The sequence below is a fragment of the Bacillus rossius genome, chromosome 15, assembly GCF_032445375.1.
Source record: "Bacillus rossius redtenbacheri isolate Brsri chromosome 15, Brsri_v3, whole genome shotgun sequence".
NCBI classification, from domain to species: Eukaryota; Metazoa; Arthropoda; class Insecta; order Phasmatodea; family Bacillidae; genus Bacillus; species Bacillus rossius.
The window spans coordinates 4,590,828-4,606,156 of record NC_086342.1 but is presented as its reverse complement, the minus strand read 5'-3'; the positions used below and the strand labels follow the sequence as shown (position 1 = coordinate 4,606,156).

The window sequence follows — 15,329 nt, the reverse complement described above, 5'->3', positions numbered from 1 at the left end:
CTACATCAAACATCTTACGAAAATAATAAATACAGCTTACATTGTGTTACGAAAGATTCTGCACATTTCGTCCATGGATGGCCCAGTGTGGGTGAAAGTCAGACAGTTCATAAATGCAGCTTCCTGCCCGAGGAAGGGTTCGAACACAGCCCATCGACTACAAGGGTAGAAAAGCTAAATCTCACAACATCATGGTTGCGAAAGAAATATCTATGTTAAACTGTGAGCTCTTTAAAGCTTCACCCAAGTGAGGCCAGGCCATGGAGCCGATGGAAAAAGGATTATAAACCCTACACTATGGCTGAGAAAGGCGGTCAATGCAAAGTTTTGAGGACCACATTGAGCGTGCGACTCGTCCGGCATCTGAGCCGGCGAAGCGACGACTGGCATACCTCTGGCAGCTGAGTGCTCCTTTATCAGTATTCTCTAAGGTTGCCACAGCATCTCGAAATTGTCACTCCACATCACCGCCTTCAAGAGGGCCTTCCATCAAAGGCAACAACAGATGCCAGTGACATTACCATGTCAGTGATTGTCTTTCTCTAGCACCATAGTTCTTTTGGCAAAAATAAAGTGGTGGCTGTGAGATTTTTCCTTAGAAAGACACTTTTCAAGATTTATATAACAGACAGCAAACTAAAGAAGGACCTAGAGGTTCTCTTTTCAGAATTGTATCTAAAGACATATTCACACGCTATAGCTAGATAATAAATATCACGTACAAAGCAAGTGAATTATCTCGCTCTGATATCTATTTTAATGGATATTAATGAATAAGTTTCTTCTGTGACTGAAAATGTGTGTGTATATATATATATAAATCGTGCATTTCCAAAATGTTGTAAATGCCACAAATTGAAAAATGCACTTTTCATACTAAAACACGCTGTAAATGCCATATATTTCTATTGCAAAACAGTTTGTCTGGATAGTGCTGCATCTAGTGGGAGAAAACTGAACTATAAGTAGCAGTGCAAGTCAAAAGGTTGTAAGTCCATGGCGCAACCAAGCTACCATATGTTGCACCATTGCTAGTCTGACTTACAACAACGATACACGTTTATAGGTTATGTTGTGTTGTTTATTTATTTATTTGTAGAGTGAGTATCTTGATCTAATCCATAAATATGAGTTTGAATCAAATTGAAACGACGTCAAAACCAAAAAAGAAGAAAAGGTGCCCCGAAGAATGGGTTAAAAACAAGTTAAAGAAGGACAGAAATTCTGGAAATGAGTACACATCACCGAAAACTGGAAAAACTACTCCTGCAAAAGATCCCCCATCTGAGGTAAGTTTAGGCTCCTAATTGATTATTTATTTATAGATTTATACAGATACCTAACGAAGATTACTTCTTGCCTAATCAGTTAATTCTATACAATGAAATATATTGTATAAACAATGTAGGCCATGTTTATCTAGGGCCTACATTGTTCTTTCTCTGCTTGTAGTTTATGTAGCCTACATTCACAAACACACACATACACAGACCACACATACACCTACATAGTTTTTAAATTTCTAATGCAAAACTAATCTGTTTGTTTGTTTTCAGGTATCATGTAAATGTAAATTGTCATGCACAGCCGTAACTTTGACATACAGAACAAAAATGTTTGAAGACTTTTGGAAGCTAAATGACTATAATAAGCAACAAAACTATTTGATTAGGCTTATCCATCCACAACTAATAAAACGGCGGAGGTATGGACAATATGATCACCCAAGCGAAAGCAGAAGGCAGCATTCTTTTTCGTACGTTCTGGTTCTCCGTGGAGGATCAGAGGTAAAGGTTTGTCTGAAAACGTTTTGCAATGCGTTTGGCATTACACCTAGACGAGTGCAGCTACTTGGAGAAAATATCCTCAAAGGTACAGTTGAATGTACTGATAAGAGAGGGGGCGTAAGAACGAATGCTGAAAAAATGAAATGGACAAATAAAATCATTGAGCATATTAAGAGCTTTACAACCTACGAGAGCCACTACTCAAGAAAGAAAAACCCTAATAAGCTTTTTCTGTCACCTGACCTCAATGTCAGCAGAATGTATAGGGAGTTTTTGGTAAAATATGCTCCAGGCCATATTGGTAAGGCCCTAGTCAGCAGGCAATGGTATCACGAGGTATTTTTGTCAAAATTTAACCTCTCCTTTCAATCACCCAAAGTTTATACATGCTCAACAAAAAAAAACCGTGTCAAAATACCAAATTTTCGGCACTATATATATATATATATATATAGAGAGAGAGAGAGAGAGAGAGAGAGAGAGAGAGAAAGAAAAAAAAGAGAGAGAGAAAGAGAGAGAGAGAGAAAGAGAGAGAGAGAAAGAGAGAGAGAGAGAGAAAGAGAGAGAGAGAGAGAGAGAGAGAGGAACACAGGCATTATTCATTGGTAATAACATTTACTACTTCATTTGGTGGTACTTTTGGTGTATGCACTTTGATATGAAAATATAACAGAGCAGAAATGTGCATGTAAGTTGAAATCCTCTGTACGACCTATGCTCTAAAGTGCTCGGCTGGCTGCATCAAAGTCGTCAAGATTTATGGCCCAAGCAATTATGTCGCCGGCGCCAGGTTGTACAACCGCAGCGAAGAAGCGGGCGGATCCAGTCAACACCGACTTGATGACAAGGCATTACTATGAATATTACACTCAAACCTCGTAGCGCTTAGTGTTTGTCGCTGATAAAGATTATTAGGCGATAACTGCATTAAGCGCCGCGCGCGCACACACACTCATATACATACATATCTTACCTGCACTTTATTCCAATAAAGCTTTAGGTCCAGTTCATTAAGCAACTTCAAAATTATTTTGTCATTGCGAAGGAATATATACTAAACGTGGCAATTTATCAGTAGTTTGACAAAACAGTAACTATGTGAAACATGAGAAGATGTATGAGTCAAGGAATAGGTTTTATTATTTTTATACATATAAATGTCGGAAAATAATGAAATAAAATTGTGAAACAATAATTAAAATCTTTTTTTCTATAAATTAGATCTATCTTCATTTAGTAAAGATTATATCTATTTTTACAAATATCTCTGCAATATTTAGAATTACTACCCTTTTTTAAGTAATGAAACACAAAAATATATATATATACATATACATACATACATAATATATTTACATACTCAGCCTTATGTAGGCTACTTTTTTTTGTATTTAGTACTATGCAAAACAAAATTGAAAAAATATATATATTAAGGCAGTAAAAACACAAACTTTCTTCTGCAGAAATGTACAACCCCTGAATGATTATACTGTCAGATATGTGGCAGGTACAAATGTAAATAAAACACAGTGCACTTTACAGTTACAATTCTTATGTATATAGCTTTTCGTACACCCATTCGGGTAGATGAGTGTTGACCCATGTGCGTACTTTGAAGTAGACTTCCATTGGCTGATAACGTGGATGAGGGTAGCGATGTAGTAATGCCAGCGTCATGGCATCCAACACAGAAGACTTGTCCGTTGTCTGAAATGTTAAGAGTTCGGTAGTGACATACATTTTTTTAAATTACTATGTGCATCTATTCTATCACCATAACATTTTCACGTAACTATGAATCGAAGATTTGTTTATTTGGCTGTACTCCATGAGCATCATAACAATGGGTTTAAGTGGCGAATGGTGAAGAAGCAAGATGACTAGTGATATCCTTCTACTTCTCGATCATTTTTAGTATTGGAAAATCTTTTTAAAATATATAGGTATGCTGTGACTAGTCTACATAGAAAAAAATTATGAACTCTGAAATACTTAGGAAATAAATTAGTGAAAATAAAATATAAGATAGTTATTTCTTTCCCCTCAAAGGTTGGAGATATTATTTTAGAGTGCCTTGATGCGTTGCTAATTTTGATTATCAATAAAAAGTGGGGGAGGGGTACTTGTATGAAGACGAATATTGAATAATTAAAATGATTAATGAAAAACATAAAATGTTTTTAAATTATAAACAAAATCGGTACTATAAAAGAGAACCATGTGAAAATTATTGCAATAATAATTCGTACTTACTCCTTTAGTAGAATAATATATCATGTTTTCAATCACTGCATCAAAATATTCTTTTGTATAGTCTTTCTGCACGTCCGAAGGTATTCTCTTCCACAATGCCTCAGCATCACGTCGTATGGAGTCGGGCGTGAAGATTCCAGTGGCTGCACATAGATTACAAGTTGCACTACCATATAAATCTTACATGATTAAGAAAACAACCTGTACATACCTGGACTTTTGTACCGAGAGCAATTCACAATCACTGAGTAAGCTTACAAATGTTTGCATCAAACATTATCATATAAATTATTGCCAAAGCTCAAAAATTTTTACTGTAACATCCATGAAAATGAAAAATTGAAGCCAATCTTATAAAATGATACCATATGACAGAGCGATCGACCCAACATAACGCAGTAAGTGTCGCTATCTAGAAAGACTAGGAAGATAAAATTAGGCAAAAAGGATTATTTCGCGAAATGTCACACACATGCACCCAAAGACCCATGTATAAAAATTATCCAACAGAAAATGCATCCTAAAATAGATGAAGCTTACATATTGAAATGGAAATAAACTTCGTCATAATTTACACTTACAAGCCAAGACTTCTTGTAAAAGGTGGGGCGGTGGAAAAAAGACTATAGCCACTAACGCAGATGAAAATAACATGGCTGTAAAGACAATAATGTTTACTCAAAGTGATACTACAATGCTGCCCTTCACATATAGATTTATAATAATACAGGAAAAATTGTCAACATTTATCCTTTAAGAAACTTGTTTGGTGAAGCATTTTAAAAATGTGTAACCTGTACATATCAATAATGGTTTAAGTGGTGCTGAATAATTCCATATTATCTTAATGTTTTCCAAGACTTTAACTTTGTATTTGCAGAAACACAAAATCAGCTGGTAAATCATTTAACTGATACTCATATGCCTACACTGACCATGGCACCCCCTAAAATCGCACCCCCCATATTTTCGGCCCAATCGCGATGCTGCACGTGCAAAAGCATCATCCCAGCTGCAACCTAACTGCTTGATGGACCTGCAGTTACTGATTGATGGCCCTGCAGTTACTGATTGAAATGTAATAGCATAAAACTATACTGAACCATATGAGTAAGAGAATAATTTATTACTCAAACCCTAGTCGATGTCAGGGTAGTTAGATATATGAGATGAGAAGAAGCATTGATGGAAGGTATGAATGGGGGAAATGAGGGTACTCGAGAAAACTCACCGGCTCACAGAACTTCTGCCATGTTTCTTCCCACTTTCGAAAAATCTAATTTCGAATACCTACTGTAAATGTAATTCGGATCACCTTGGCGGGAGACGAGTGATCTGACCACAAAATATGACGTACATTGCAATGAATATACATAAGGTGTTCTTTAATTTGCATTTTAACACGCAAATTTTTACACTTCAAGTAAATTTAGTGGTATTTCAGCTTACCACATTAGGTCTAGTTATGCCATTCTAGAGGCATAAACTCTTTTGTTGGGAAAAATGAACTGATAACAAGAACAGTAATGTCAGCAAGTCTGAGCATTACCATTGACGAAGTTCCCAGGCTCGATGATGACGACTTCCACCCCCCACTTCCTCATCTCGAACCTCAGGCAGTCGGACAGGGCCTCGACGCCGTACTTGGTGATGCCGTAGGTCGACCTGTTGGCTGCACACTGCCGCCCGAGGCCGCTCGCCACATTCACGACGCGACCTTCGACACGAGCATGTCATTTGTCAAACAATCTCAACTGCAAACCACGGGAAGCCTTCTTTTCACAGACGAGAGATAAACCCCCAATCTTGCATCTTCGGTTTTTTTTGGTTCATTGTAAAAGGTTAGGTTAGCTACATTATAAATACTTTAAAACATTTTTGACGGTTGATTTGGTTAGGATAGCTACATTAAAGATACTGTGAAATCATGTAAACGGTTTCCTAGCCCTGGATAGCTATATATTAAAAAGTTATTTGCTAAGCAACCATAAAATGATTTTACAGTATTTTTAATGTAGCTATGCTTACCTAATATAACCAACCATCCACAATGTTTTAAAGTATTTATAATGTAGCTAAGCTATCCTAATCGACAGCAAAATTTAATGCCACGCCGGTTTAGACAATGAGATAGAACGAAAAAAAAAAAGCGAGCATGAACTTCGGGGATCTTCGGGTGTGGCTCTCTCGTCTGTGGAATTAAGGCTTCCCGTAAACCACATACTTCCAGATTCATCTTTCGGGTAAAACATAAGAACTGGAGGTCTCCAACGTGGTTCATAATTTGATTATCAAAATGTAGCGTTGAGTTACATTCCACAAAATTGGAATATATTTATTGTTTAGTCCATTTCATAGTGTAACACTTTATTTTGGAAAATTTTTATCAATCTATTTTAAATCATCCTGCTCTATGCAATAAAATAATTTAAAGATAAAGGTAAATAACACTGCCAAGACAAATATATAAAATTAGACAAACCCTTTGATGGGGTGGTGGGTGTGGTGGAGGGGAAGAAAGCATGTGCCATGTCTGGAAAATTCAATATTCTATATTTGCTGTATGAAAAAAGTCAGTACATATTCGAGAATTATTTATACATAAAGGCTTTATAGTCACACATCTTTCTACGAACATATAGTGTAGAATATAGGTTTAAATTGCTGTCGTCGAGGATAATGGTTCTACAAAAACTTTCTACAGCTACAATCTCTAAATTGTGCAACTGTATTACAAAGAAATTCTGCAGTTACCATTTATACGCTTTGTTACTGTTCTGCAAGTATTATCTACAGCTAAGGATTATGTGTTCGTGAGTCAACTCTGCAGAAAATATCGATATCGATGAATCATCGCTTCTTAGACAGTTTGCAACTTCTACCTGAGAATAATGATCTACCAGCATTGTAGATTTCGTTCAACGACTATTAAATGTTGTAAAATTGAAAACGCTACAATAATATCCTTAGAATCTATCCTATAAGTACACAGACTACCTATTTTATAAAATCTCAAGTCAAACATCATTTTAAACAATCATGACTACACTAGTGGCGTTTTTGGAGACATAATAACTCTCCAACAATATTCGACTAATTCTACAGGAACAGAGAATTGGAGTGTAATAGGGCCTTAAAGAGTTATTAACCGGAATGTATATTCACATGAATAAAGTTTTCAAACGTTTGACGGCATTGAGTAAAAATTCTATTTAACATTGTATCGGTGAAGATGACTGCAATGAAATTGTTATTTTGAGTGTCACTAACAAATATTTTGTTGACACTACAAATTAAGTAGTATTATTATCACCCCAAATTGTTTTATATAATCCATAGTAGTGACAACAATATTTAACTGTCACCAAAAAACTGCTTTATTAGTGCAGAAATAGTATTAATGTGCCAACTCTATAAAAGACACTCCACCAAGTTAATAAATGTAACATGTTGAGTTAGAAATAATTATAACATCCATTACTCCTGTTACCTTTTGACTGGCGGAGCAGTGGCAAAAATCCCTGGGTCACACGAATAGTTCCCCACACATTGATGTCCATTATCCTCTTGCAAATGTCGATTGGCACCCACTCAACATGGCCAAATGTGCTCCACCCCGCGTTGTTGAGGATGCCCCACAGTCCTGAGAACCAATTATATAGGTCAACAACATTTTTACTTTACTTGCTACTTCGTATTAGATTAGTAAAGAGACCTGCAAATTATGTGCTATTATTAGGATACAAGATAGAATACACACGATTTTACAAGAACATATAATTTTATTTAATACATTGTCGGTGTTTCATTATATTTACCTTAAATTTAAGAAGAAAACAGGTTATAAATTTTTGATAGATCTTAGGTAATTCACAAAAGATACATATTTTTACTTTATTTAAATTGAGCCACTGGAATTAAATTTTTAATTCCAGTGGCTCAATTTAAAGAATCACCAAAGCCTTCAAAAAATGATCACAGAATTTGGAAATCAAAATCCTATACATTTTCTACAAACATTCAGTTTTATGGAACTACAAAAGAACCCCTTTTCTTTTCCATGGTTTTATGAAATCAGCCAAGGGTAAATTCCGGGATGATTTCTTATGATAGACAATGGCAGATTGCTCATATGGTTTACTTTATCTTTAATTGCGTGGAAGGAATAAGTGACAAAAATATCACAGCACAAACTAACACAGTATGATTATTAATTGCATTGTTGAATGTATCCAGATTTAATGACCTCCCCGATCGATGGGACGTTAGGATGAAAAGCACGGGCTCACCGTTCGGCGGCAGGTGACGCCGCACGTACTCCACGGCATCCTTCACCTCGTCGTCGGATGTGACATTCAGTTGCATCACGTGGATGTTCTTCCTCCCGGAGTCCTTGAGCTTCTGGGCGCCCTCGCCGTTGGCGAACAGGCAGCCCGCGAACACCACCAGTCCCTGCGGGGAACTTTGGACTAGCACACGTGGATGATGACTCTGCAGTAGTGGCACACTCACAAACGAGCCAGGGTCGGGATTAAGGTTTATGTGATGTGGTCAAATAAAAAAAATAGGTTGTCTGTAAAGTCGGTTTACGGACAATAGTTTAACGTGGCAACGTCATAACAAAACATTGATGAAATGATTGCATACTTTTATGAATAAAATTGAATCATTTTTATTGAATTATTACTATTTTGTATGGATACAAAGAAGGAGTGAAATGAAATATACAATTTAATTGATAAATTTACTTTTATTTGCACTCATTAATTCAAATATGTTTATTAATTTAATGAAGAGATTTTTTTTTAACAATAACTTTTATACATGTTTGCTATTTAACTTCTTCCAATCTGTGTTATTCTGTTAAGGATAGGACAATATTAGGAAAAGTAGGAAACGAATGGGAGTGTTTCAAGTTTAATGTGTCTCGAAAAAGTCAAATCGATGGTTGTTCCAATCGAGTGGAAGAGAGATAGATGTGGCGCAAGCGTACAATGAGCGTAACGGGACACAGCGTAACGGGACAATGTGCGCAACGGGACACTTTTTCGTGCATGCAGCCGGCGTTCATCGATTTATTTGATGTCACGTCAAAAAAAAATACAAATGATTAAGTACAACACTGTTACTCGGGTATACTCGTTGGAAGATATGTCAGGAACTATAGTTTAATTTACTCATGAAGGTAATAGCGATCGACAGTTCGATCGGAAACATACTGTAGCATGACATGAACACAGATCATACATAGCCAACACAATTATGCATGTCATTTAAATTTACTCACATAAAATAGTTAATTGGTTCATACGACACTTCATGTTAAGAATATACTTGCAGAAAAAACAACAATCACAATGCATGGCTACTTTCGATTCACCAGCACATGAATTGTCACCATGATGCAATTAATAAAATACCTCACCATTTTTTGTCTTATCTACAAAAGTGTGGTTTAGTCTACAAAAAACTTACCATTCTTTCCAATCTGAACACCATTTCATGTCCGAAACCTGAGTCACAACCAGTGACTACAACTGCTCTATCTTTCGTAGATATCTGGAAAATAAAAATTCATAATTTTTACTCACATAATTTACTTCAAAGTTCGTATTTTTAATATAATAGTAGAAAAACCCATTTTGTTTTTTAAATTTCAAATATGCCACATAAATTGGTTATGTTCACACAGACTATATCTATTTTGACGATTGCGGTTGGCTTTCCAACAATGATCCAACTAATCATTCCATCACTCATCCATCTCTAAAGACCTCTCGGTCTGGTAACATTAAACTGACTGGCAGTCATCTGTTTTAAACTGTCTGACAGTTGACTTTTGGTCGGTTGTCTTGTCGGTCAATTGCCTGTTCGATCACTTATTTGTTGGTTAGATACTACTTCGGTTTGATTGGTTGTCGATCAGTTGCTGTTTCGGACAGCTGCTTTTAGGTTAGATAACCGTGTTAACACCGGCTTGTCTTACAGATAACTGTCGGTCAGCTTATTCCACATCCCTCGCAGTCAACGAGTCATTAAGGCTTAACTAACTAATTAATTTACTTTTTAATCCAAATCCTGACGAAATCGCATGATAACCACGAATGTTAACTGCCAGAACTAGACTCACCTGCAGGGAGTCCATGAGGAAGAGGACCGTCGCGCCCAGGGCCAGGCCAGCGAAGCAAGCCGACGGAGGGGTGACGTAGTCGGGGAGAGGGAGACCGAGCAGTTGTGCCAACAAACCCGCCGCGCCAGTCACGGTACCAACCTGCAGCCCCCACAGCGCGGCGCGGTACAGCGAGTCCAGGCTGTTCTCCATCGCGCCTGTCCTGCAGCACGTCGCAGCCGAGGATTCGGTGTCAATTACGGCGGCTTGTGGGCAATAGAACTGTCAGAAACTTCGAGGTAGTAGGTCTTAGGCTCTTGCTTTAACCTAATCACAAAATTTATTTAAAAGTTTTCTTAATTTTTTGACCATCAAACATGCAAAAGACTGTGTGGTGTTAGTCAATTTTGATATGTTTGAGAATTTGTCATTATGTTTAATGCTCAGTTAGTGGTACTGATTTGTGTTTTACCTGGAAGAAGTGACTTTGCAATAAACGTAGTCTTGGTTAAAGTTACATGTCGTCTGCATGTCTGTTTTGTGCTCCGACTTTCCCATAACAAAGACAAGTTAAATTTTTCGAATTTAAAGTGATGGGTCTTTGACTTTTAGGTGGATATATTTATGGATGGCCATGTGGCCAAAGCTATGTGTTTTCAATCCTAGAGTTCCGAGCTTTCATGGTTCGAATCGCCTTACTTCCAAAGTATGAGAAATTAAACTTAATATGTATATGAAGGTCATAAAAATATTGGTAGTTAATGGAACATCGACCTTACATTAATTATACCGAGCATTTCTGGTGCACTCAAGAAACGAACAGCATAAAAAATGGCAACTTTAATCATAAAAAAAACAACAACTAAGCAGACATGATGTCATAATTCAAAATGGCGGAATCCAAGATAAGAGGTTTGTTTGACTCGAGGTCTCTTGTGCTCCTCGGGAGTTGAAAGAGTTGGGAGCAAGTTGACCTGAGGGCAAAAGAAGAGTCAAACTTTTAATACACAAAGAAAACGCGATTTGTTGTAAAACAATGATGGTGGAAAATATAGCAGACATCGTGAGAAATTTGTTTGGAAATGAAGATTCATCTGAAGATGAAGCTGCTATTGATTTACCATATATTGGACTACAAATTATGAGCGAGATTGATGAAGGTAAAAAAATATAAATATTGCTTTTCGACTTTAAACCGCCTGTGGTATGCATAAGCTAACCTGTACTAGGAAACGATTGCAAATCTTGTAATTGTTAAATAAAGGACGCCAAATAAGTTATATTGAAATGCTTTTCCGCTTCAATGTCGTCATCTATTAAAATATTACCGTCATCACCAAATGTAGCTTGATAACATATTGACTCCATCGTCAAAGTCGCGCCAAAACAACCAGCAGACGACTTGCCCTCGCAACTCTTCCTCGAGAGGAGGAGCATCGAGAGCATGACCTGAGTGACCTGAGAGCAACTTGCCCCAGCGAGTAAAACGACCATCCGCCAAACTGTTTCCGGAAAAGGGCGCCCCGAGAGTTGACAGGTCAAAAAGAGACCTCGAGTCAAACAAACCTATGACAAAGGCCAATTGTGAAGGTAATCCAAGATGGCCGACTTGACAATCCAAAATGGCAGACCCTGGCCCTGACACCTCACCCAGTTTCCAGAAATAACTTTATATACTACTGAGGTAATTTCAAGAATATTATATTTTAAAAAGGAACTCTGCTGTGGCCAAAAAGAGAGGACGAAAAATGGTCTATAGGTCCTCCACCCAGAAATGTTTGGACTTAAGTTGCAAAATGATGCTAGTTAAGATTTTTGTACCTAACTATAGAACATACGTACTACTGGCAGAAAATAAAAATATATAATTTGTAAAATATTAAAACAATTGTTAAAAGACAAAATAATTTAGCAATTTTGACCATCTGGATGAATTTTGGGTGGGTAAAAGTAACTATGGAATCCATCTCGCCTTCTCAAACTAAGTTGGCACCTATTCAATATATATTTTCAAAAGTTTTAGATGCATATTAACAACACGAGAGAATATTTAAATTTACAATCTTAGTTTTTTCTTAAGATTCTAACTGGAAAACAGCAGTTGTCCACTAAAGAACATACGCTATATTTACAACAGTGAGCATCCAGTTTTGGCCTCGAGCCAATGGAGTATCGCGCATGGTGTTATCTCCGGCGAATCAGAACAATGAACAAGGTCACTGCTTGGGTTCAAGGGGGCACTATGATTCCTTCAAAATACATTTTCGGGCACCGATAATTCTCCTTGTTTCAAGCATGGTAACAAAAAGCATTTGCATTTTCTAGAAGTCAGTCTGTTTTCCTCAGTGTGATTCCCAACAGTGGTGGAAGTGTGGGAAAGGATAGTGGATATATATATATATACACACACACACCCCAACTCCCTCCAAAAAAGTATGAAAAATTTGCAAAATATTAGTGAAGACAATATGTTACTGTACCAGAAACCGCACGCTTACAAACTACTACTGTAGGCCCAAATATCAATGTAGTAGTGTCAATAGCAATGAAAGTTTTTTCTAATACGTGTGTTTAAATTTAAAAAAATTTCAATTGTTATATTTCAAAATACCCTCTTCCCAAAAAACGTTATTTTGCTGAAACAAATTTTTTTTGGCATATAAATTAAAAGTTATGTAAAGCTTCCATTGTCTTTAAAATAGTGCTACATCTTCTTTATAATATAATTACCTAGTACAAATGCTACCAAGGCTAAATTGTGTTACAAGCTATATCACTTTAAACTCAGTGCAATATTAATTTCCAAATAAAGTTAACTTATCAAATACAATTTTACTAGCACTTCACATGATATATATTTATTTAATTTTAAAATCAGTATGCATACAACTTAACTTGTATTGTTTAATTTTCTAAATGTTTCTTTACAAAAATCTGGAACTAGGAAGAAAAAGAAATTCAACAAGAGTGAGGCAGAGCTCTAAAGTTTACCGAACACTAAAGGTGTCTGTGTGGTTACATCAATCGCCTGTAATCAAGGCCTTTCGGATTCGAAAAACTGCAGAGTAAAATTTGAAAATATGGCAAAGTGGAAAACTAGACAGACATTTCCTGTGTTATTAGTAATAATTTTTTGGCAATTAATTGCTGGTAAATGTTGTCTCTTCTTCGTTCACATAACTGCATCTCTAATCAAGAGCTGCTTCAAATGTCCTGGGGGTGGTTTGGGAGCGCTAGTAGCTATATGCCCTCCCCTTTCTAACTTATTATATTTATTTTGTAAGGTAAATATTTAAGTTAAATGAAATAATAAAATTAATTAATTTAACTTCTCTTTTATCAAAAGTTAAATGATATCATTAAAGTTAAGTAATTTTGTCCATAAGTCTATTAACTATTACAAGCCTACCTCTGACTTAATTTGCAACTGCAGTCTTTCTTTGTACGATATCACCTCCCGGAAAGTCTTCTGGAATCTCCCCTGCCTCTTATCGTCTCTAATAAACTCGATGTTGACGAGTTGTCAATACTTTATTCATTCACTTTAATCCTCCCTACAAAAATAAGCCACTGTTTTGCATTACCTCTGGAGCTTACTTCGCACTCCGCCTCTTCCTCCACAGAACGACGTTCCACAGCCGCAAGAAGCCAAGTCACTTGTCAGAGGAGCACCCACCAGCATCCGCCAAGGGCTCCTTATCTCGTTACGTAACTGTGATCTCTGCTACTCCTCAAACTACAAACAAACAACGACTTAAAGGCACACGCACATCGTAATTTACACTCCTCCATGTCCGTCGCCCATTGTTGCAGATAACCGACTGGAACAGCATCTCCAAACACAATTCTGTGACTGTTAGTGAGTTGTCCAGCGAGACGGCACCACGGCAAAGTCATTCTTATTTCACTTCTCCATGGCTGCCTGAACCTCCCAGGGAAAATGCTGGCGTCCATTACCTTTGGTTCTCTAGTTCCCACAATATCAACTATTCATACTGTGAAAATTTTTTAGGTTTTAGGAACATTAACATCATGAACATGGTTACCATCTAGGAGTGGGGTTTTCCGGTCTTTTTAGAAACCCAGCTGTTTTAGATCTTTCTTTCATTTATGGGTTGGATTTTTTTTAAATTTCTCCCAGATTTTTATATATTTATACAGAAATAAAAATAATCTATTACCACAGTATCATCACCATAAATCATAAAATACCATATAATATTTATTTGTCTATTTTATTGACATAACTAAACAAAATAATAATGCGAAACAAAAGTATATAGAAACATTAAACTAATGAAGTACACAAATTGTGCCAGAACTCAACATACAATCAAGAGAACAATTTAAAATTAAATTATAATTCTGAATTTAAAAGAAAGTGTCTTAATTTTCAAGTTATAGTTTATATCTTCACATTTTTCAATTTCCCAGCCTGCACAAAGTTATTATATACTATGATACATATTTCCATATTCAATTTTTGCTATGCTATCCTGAATAACCATACTATTGATAACAATTAAAAATAATATCAAACATGCTATACCATTTCGGGTGGAAAAAATGTATGAGGCAAAACATTTCTGGTTCTACTGTGTATGCTTGTGTAATGTCTAGGAAGGAATAAATGGTTAAAGACTAAATAATATTTTATGGAAGAATGTTACTAAATTAATAAGTAATATTGCATTAATAAGTATTTTTACAAGTGGGGAAAACAGGTTTGTAAGGATAGCCCAATTAAGTTTTATACAGTTTAATTTATTACTATTATTTATATTACTTATTAAATAAACACACTTAAAAAAGTCTGATCACAAATCATTCGCACTTAAAGATTTCTGTTCATAAATCACTAAATCTCTGTCTAGTTCACAGTTCTCACTTATCACTGGAGCAGTGGTTAACCCTTACCTCTCCCCTGTTCCCACACAGTCTCATGCTACTCGATCACATACGCATGGCCACGTCGCTCTGTGCTGCACTGCTTGCAATGCCTCCTGACTGACGGGGGGGGGGGGGGGGGGGGGGTTGTCTTTCCTCGTCCTCTTAGTCAAACTCGCAATTCACTCCATTCGCCTGTTAGAACTCCCCATGAGGCCGGCGTAGATGCTTATATTCCCAATAGCCGTCTTTCTGGAACTGACTGGGGTGGTTGTGATTTGTCGCGTCATCCC

General features: G+C 36.6%; 1 protein-coding gene across 1 annotated transcript; it reads right to left on the bottom strand.

Moving 5' to 3' along the window:
- Positions 1–2,903: 2,903 nt before the first annotated feature.
- On the bottom strand, positions 2,904–13,793 carry LOC134539311 (D-beta-hydroxybutyrate dehydrogenase, mitochondrial-like). The gene is made up of 8 exons (XM_063381229.1): positions 13,747–13,793; positions 10,171–10,372; positions 9,516–9,599; positions 8,330–8,492; positions 7,531–7,683; positions 5,590–5,757; positions 4,041–4,183; positions 2,904–3,494 (listed from the first exon to the last, which is right to left on the bottom strand). The coding sequence occupies exons 2-8, from the start codon at positions 10,360–10,362 to the stop codon at positions 3,339–3,341; spliced, it is 1,059 nt and encodes a 352-aa protein (XP_063237299.1). The 5' UTR covers positions 10,363–10,372; positions 13,747–13,793; the 3' UTR covers positions 2,904–3,338.
- Positions 13,794–15,329: the final 1,536 nt, after the last annotated feature.

Excerpts from the sequence above, each read along its gene's own strand:
- LOC134539311 (XM_063381229.1), bottom strand. The coding sequence starts at position 10,362 with ATGGAGAACAGCCTGGACTCGCTGTACCGCGCCGCGCTGTGGGGGCTG. Across the intron at positions 9,600-10,170 it reads TCCTCATGGACTCCCTGCAG|ATATCTACGAAAGATAGAGC; the intron begins GTGAGTCTAGTT and ends TTTATTTTCCAG. Across the intron at positions 3,495-4,040 it reads TATATTATTCTACTAAAGGA|ACAACGGACAAGTCTTCTGT; the intron begins GTAAGTACGAAT and ends TTAACATTTCAG.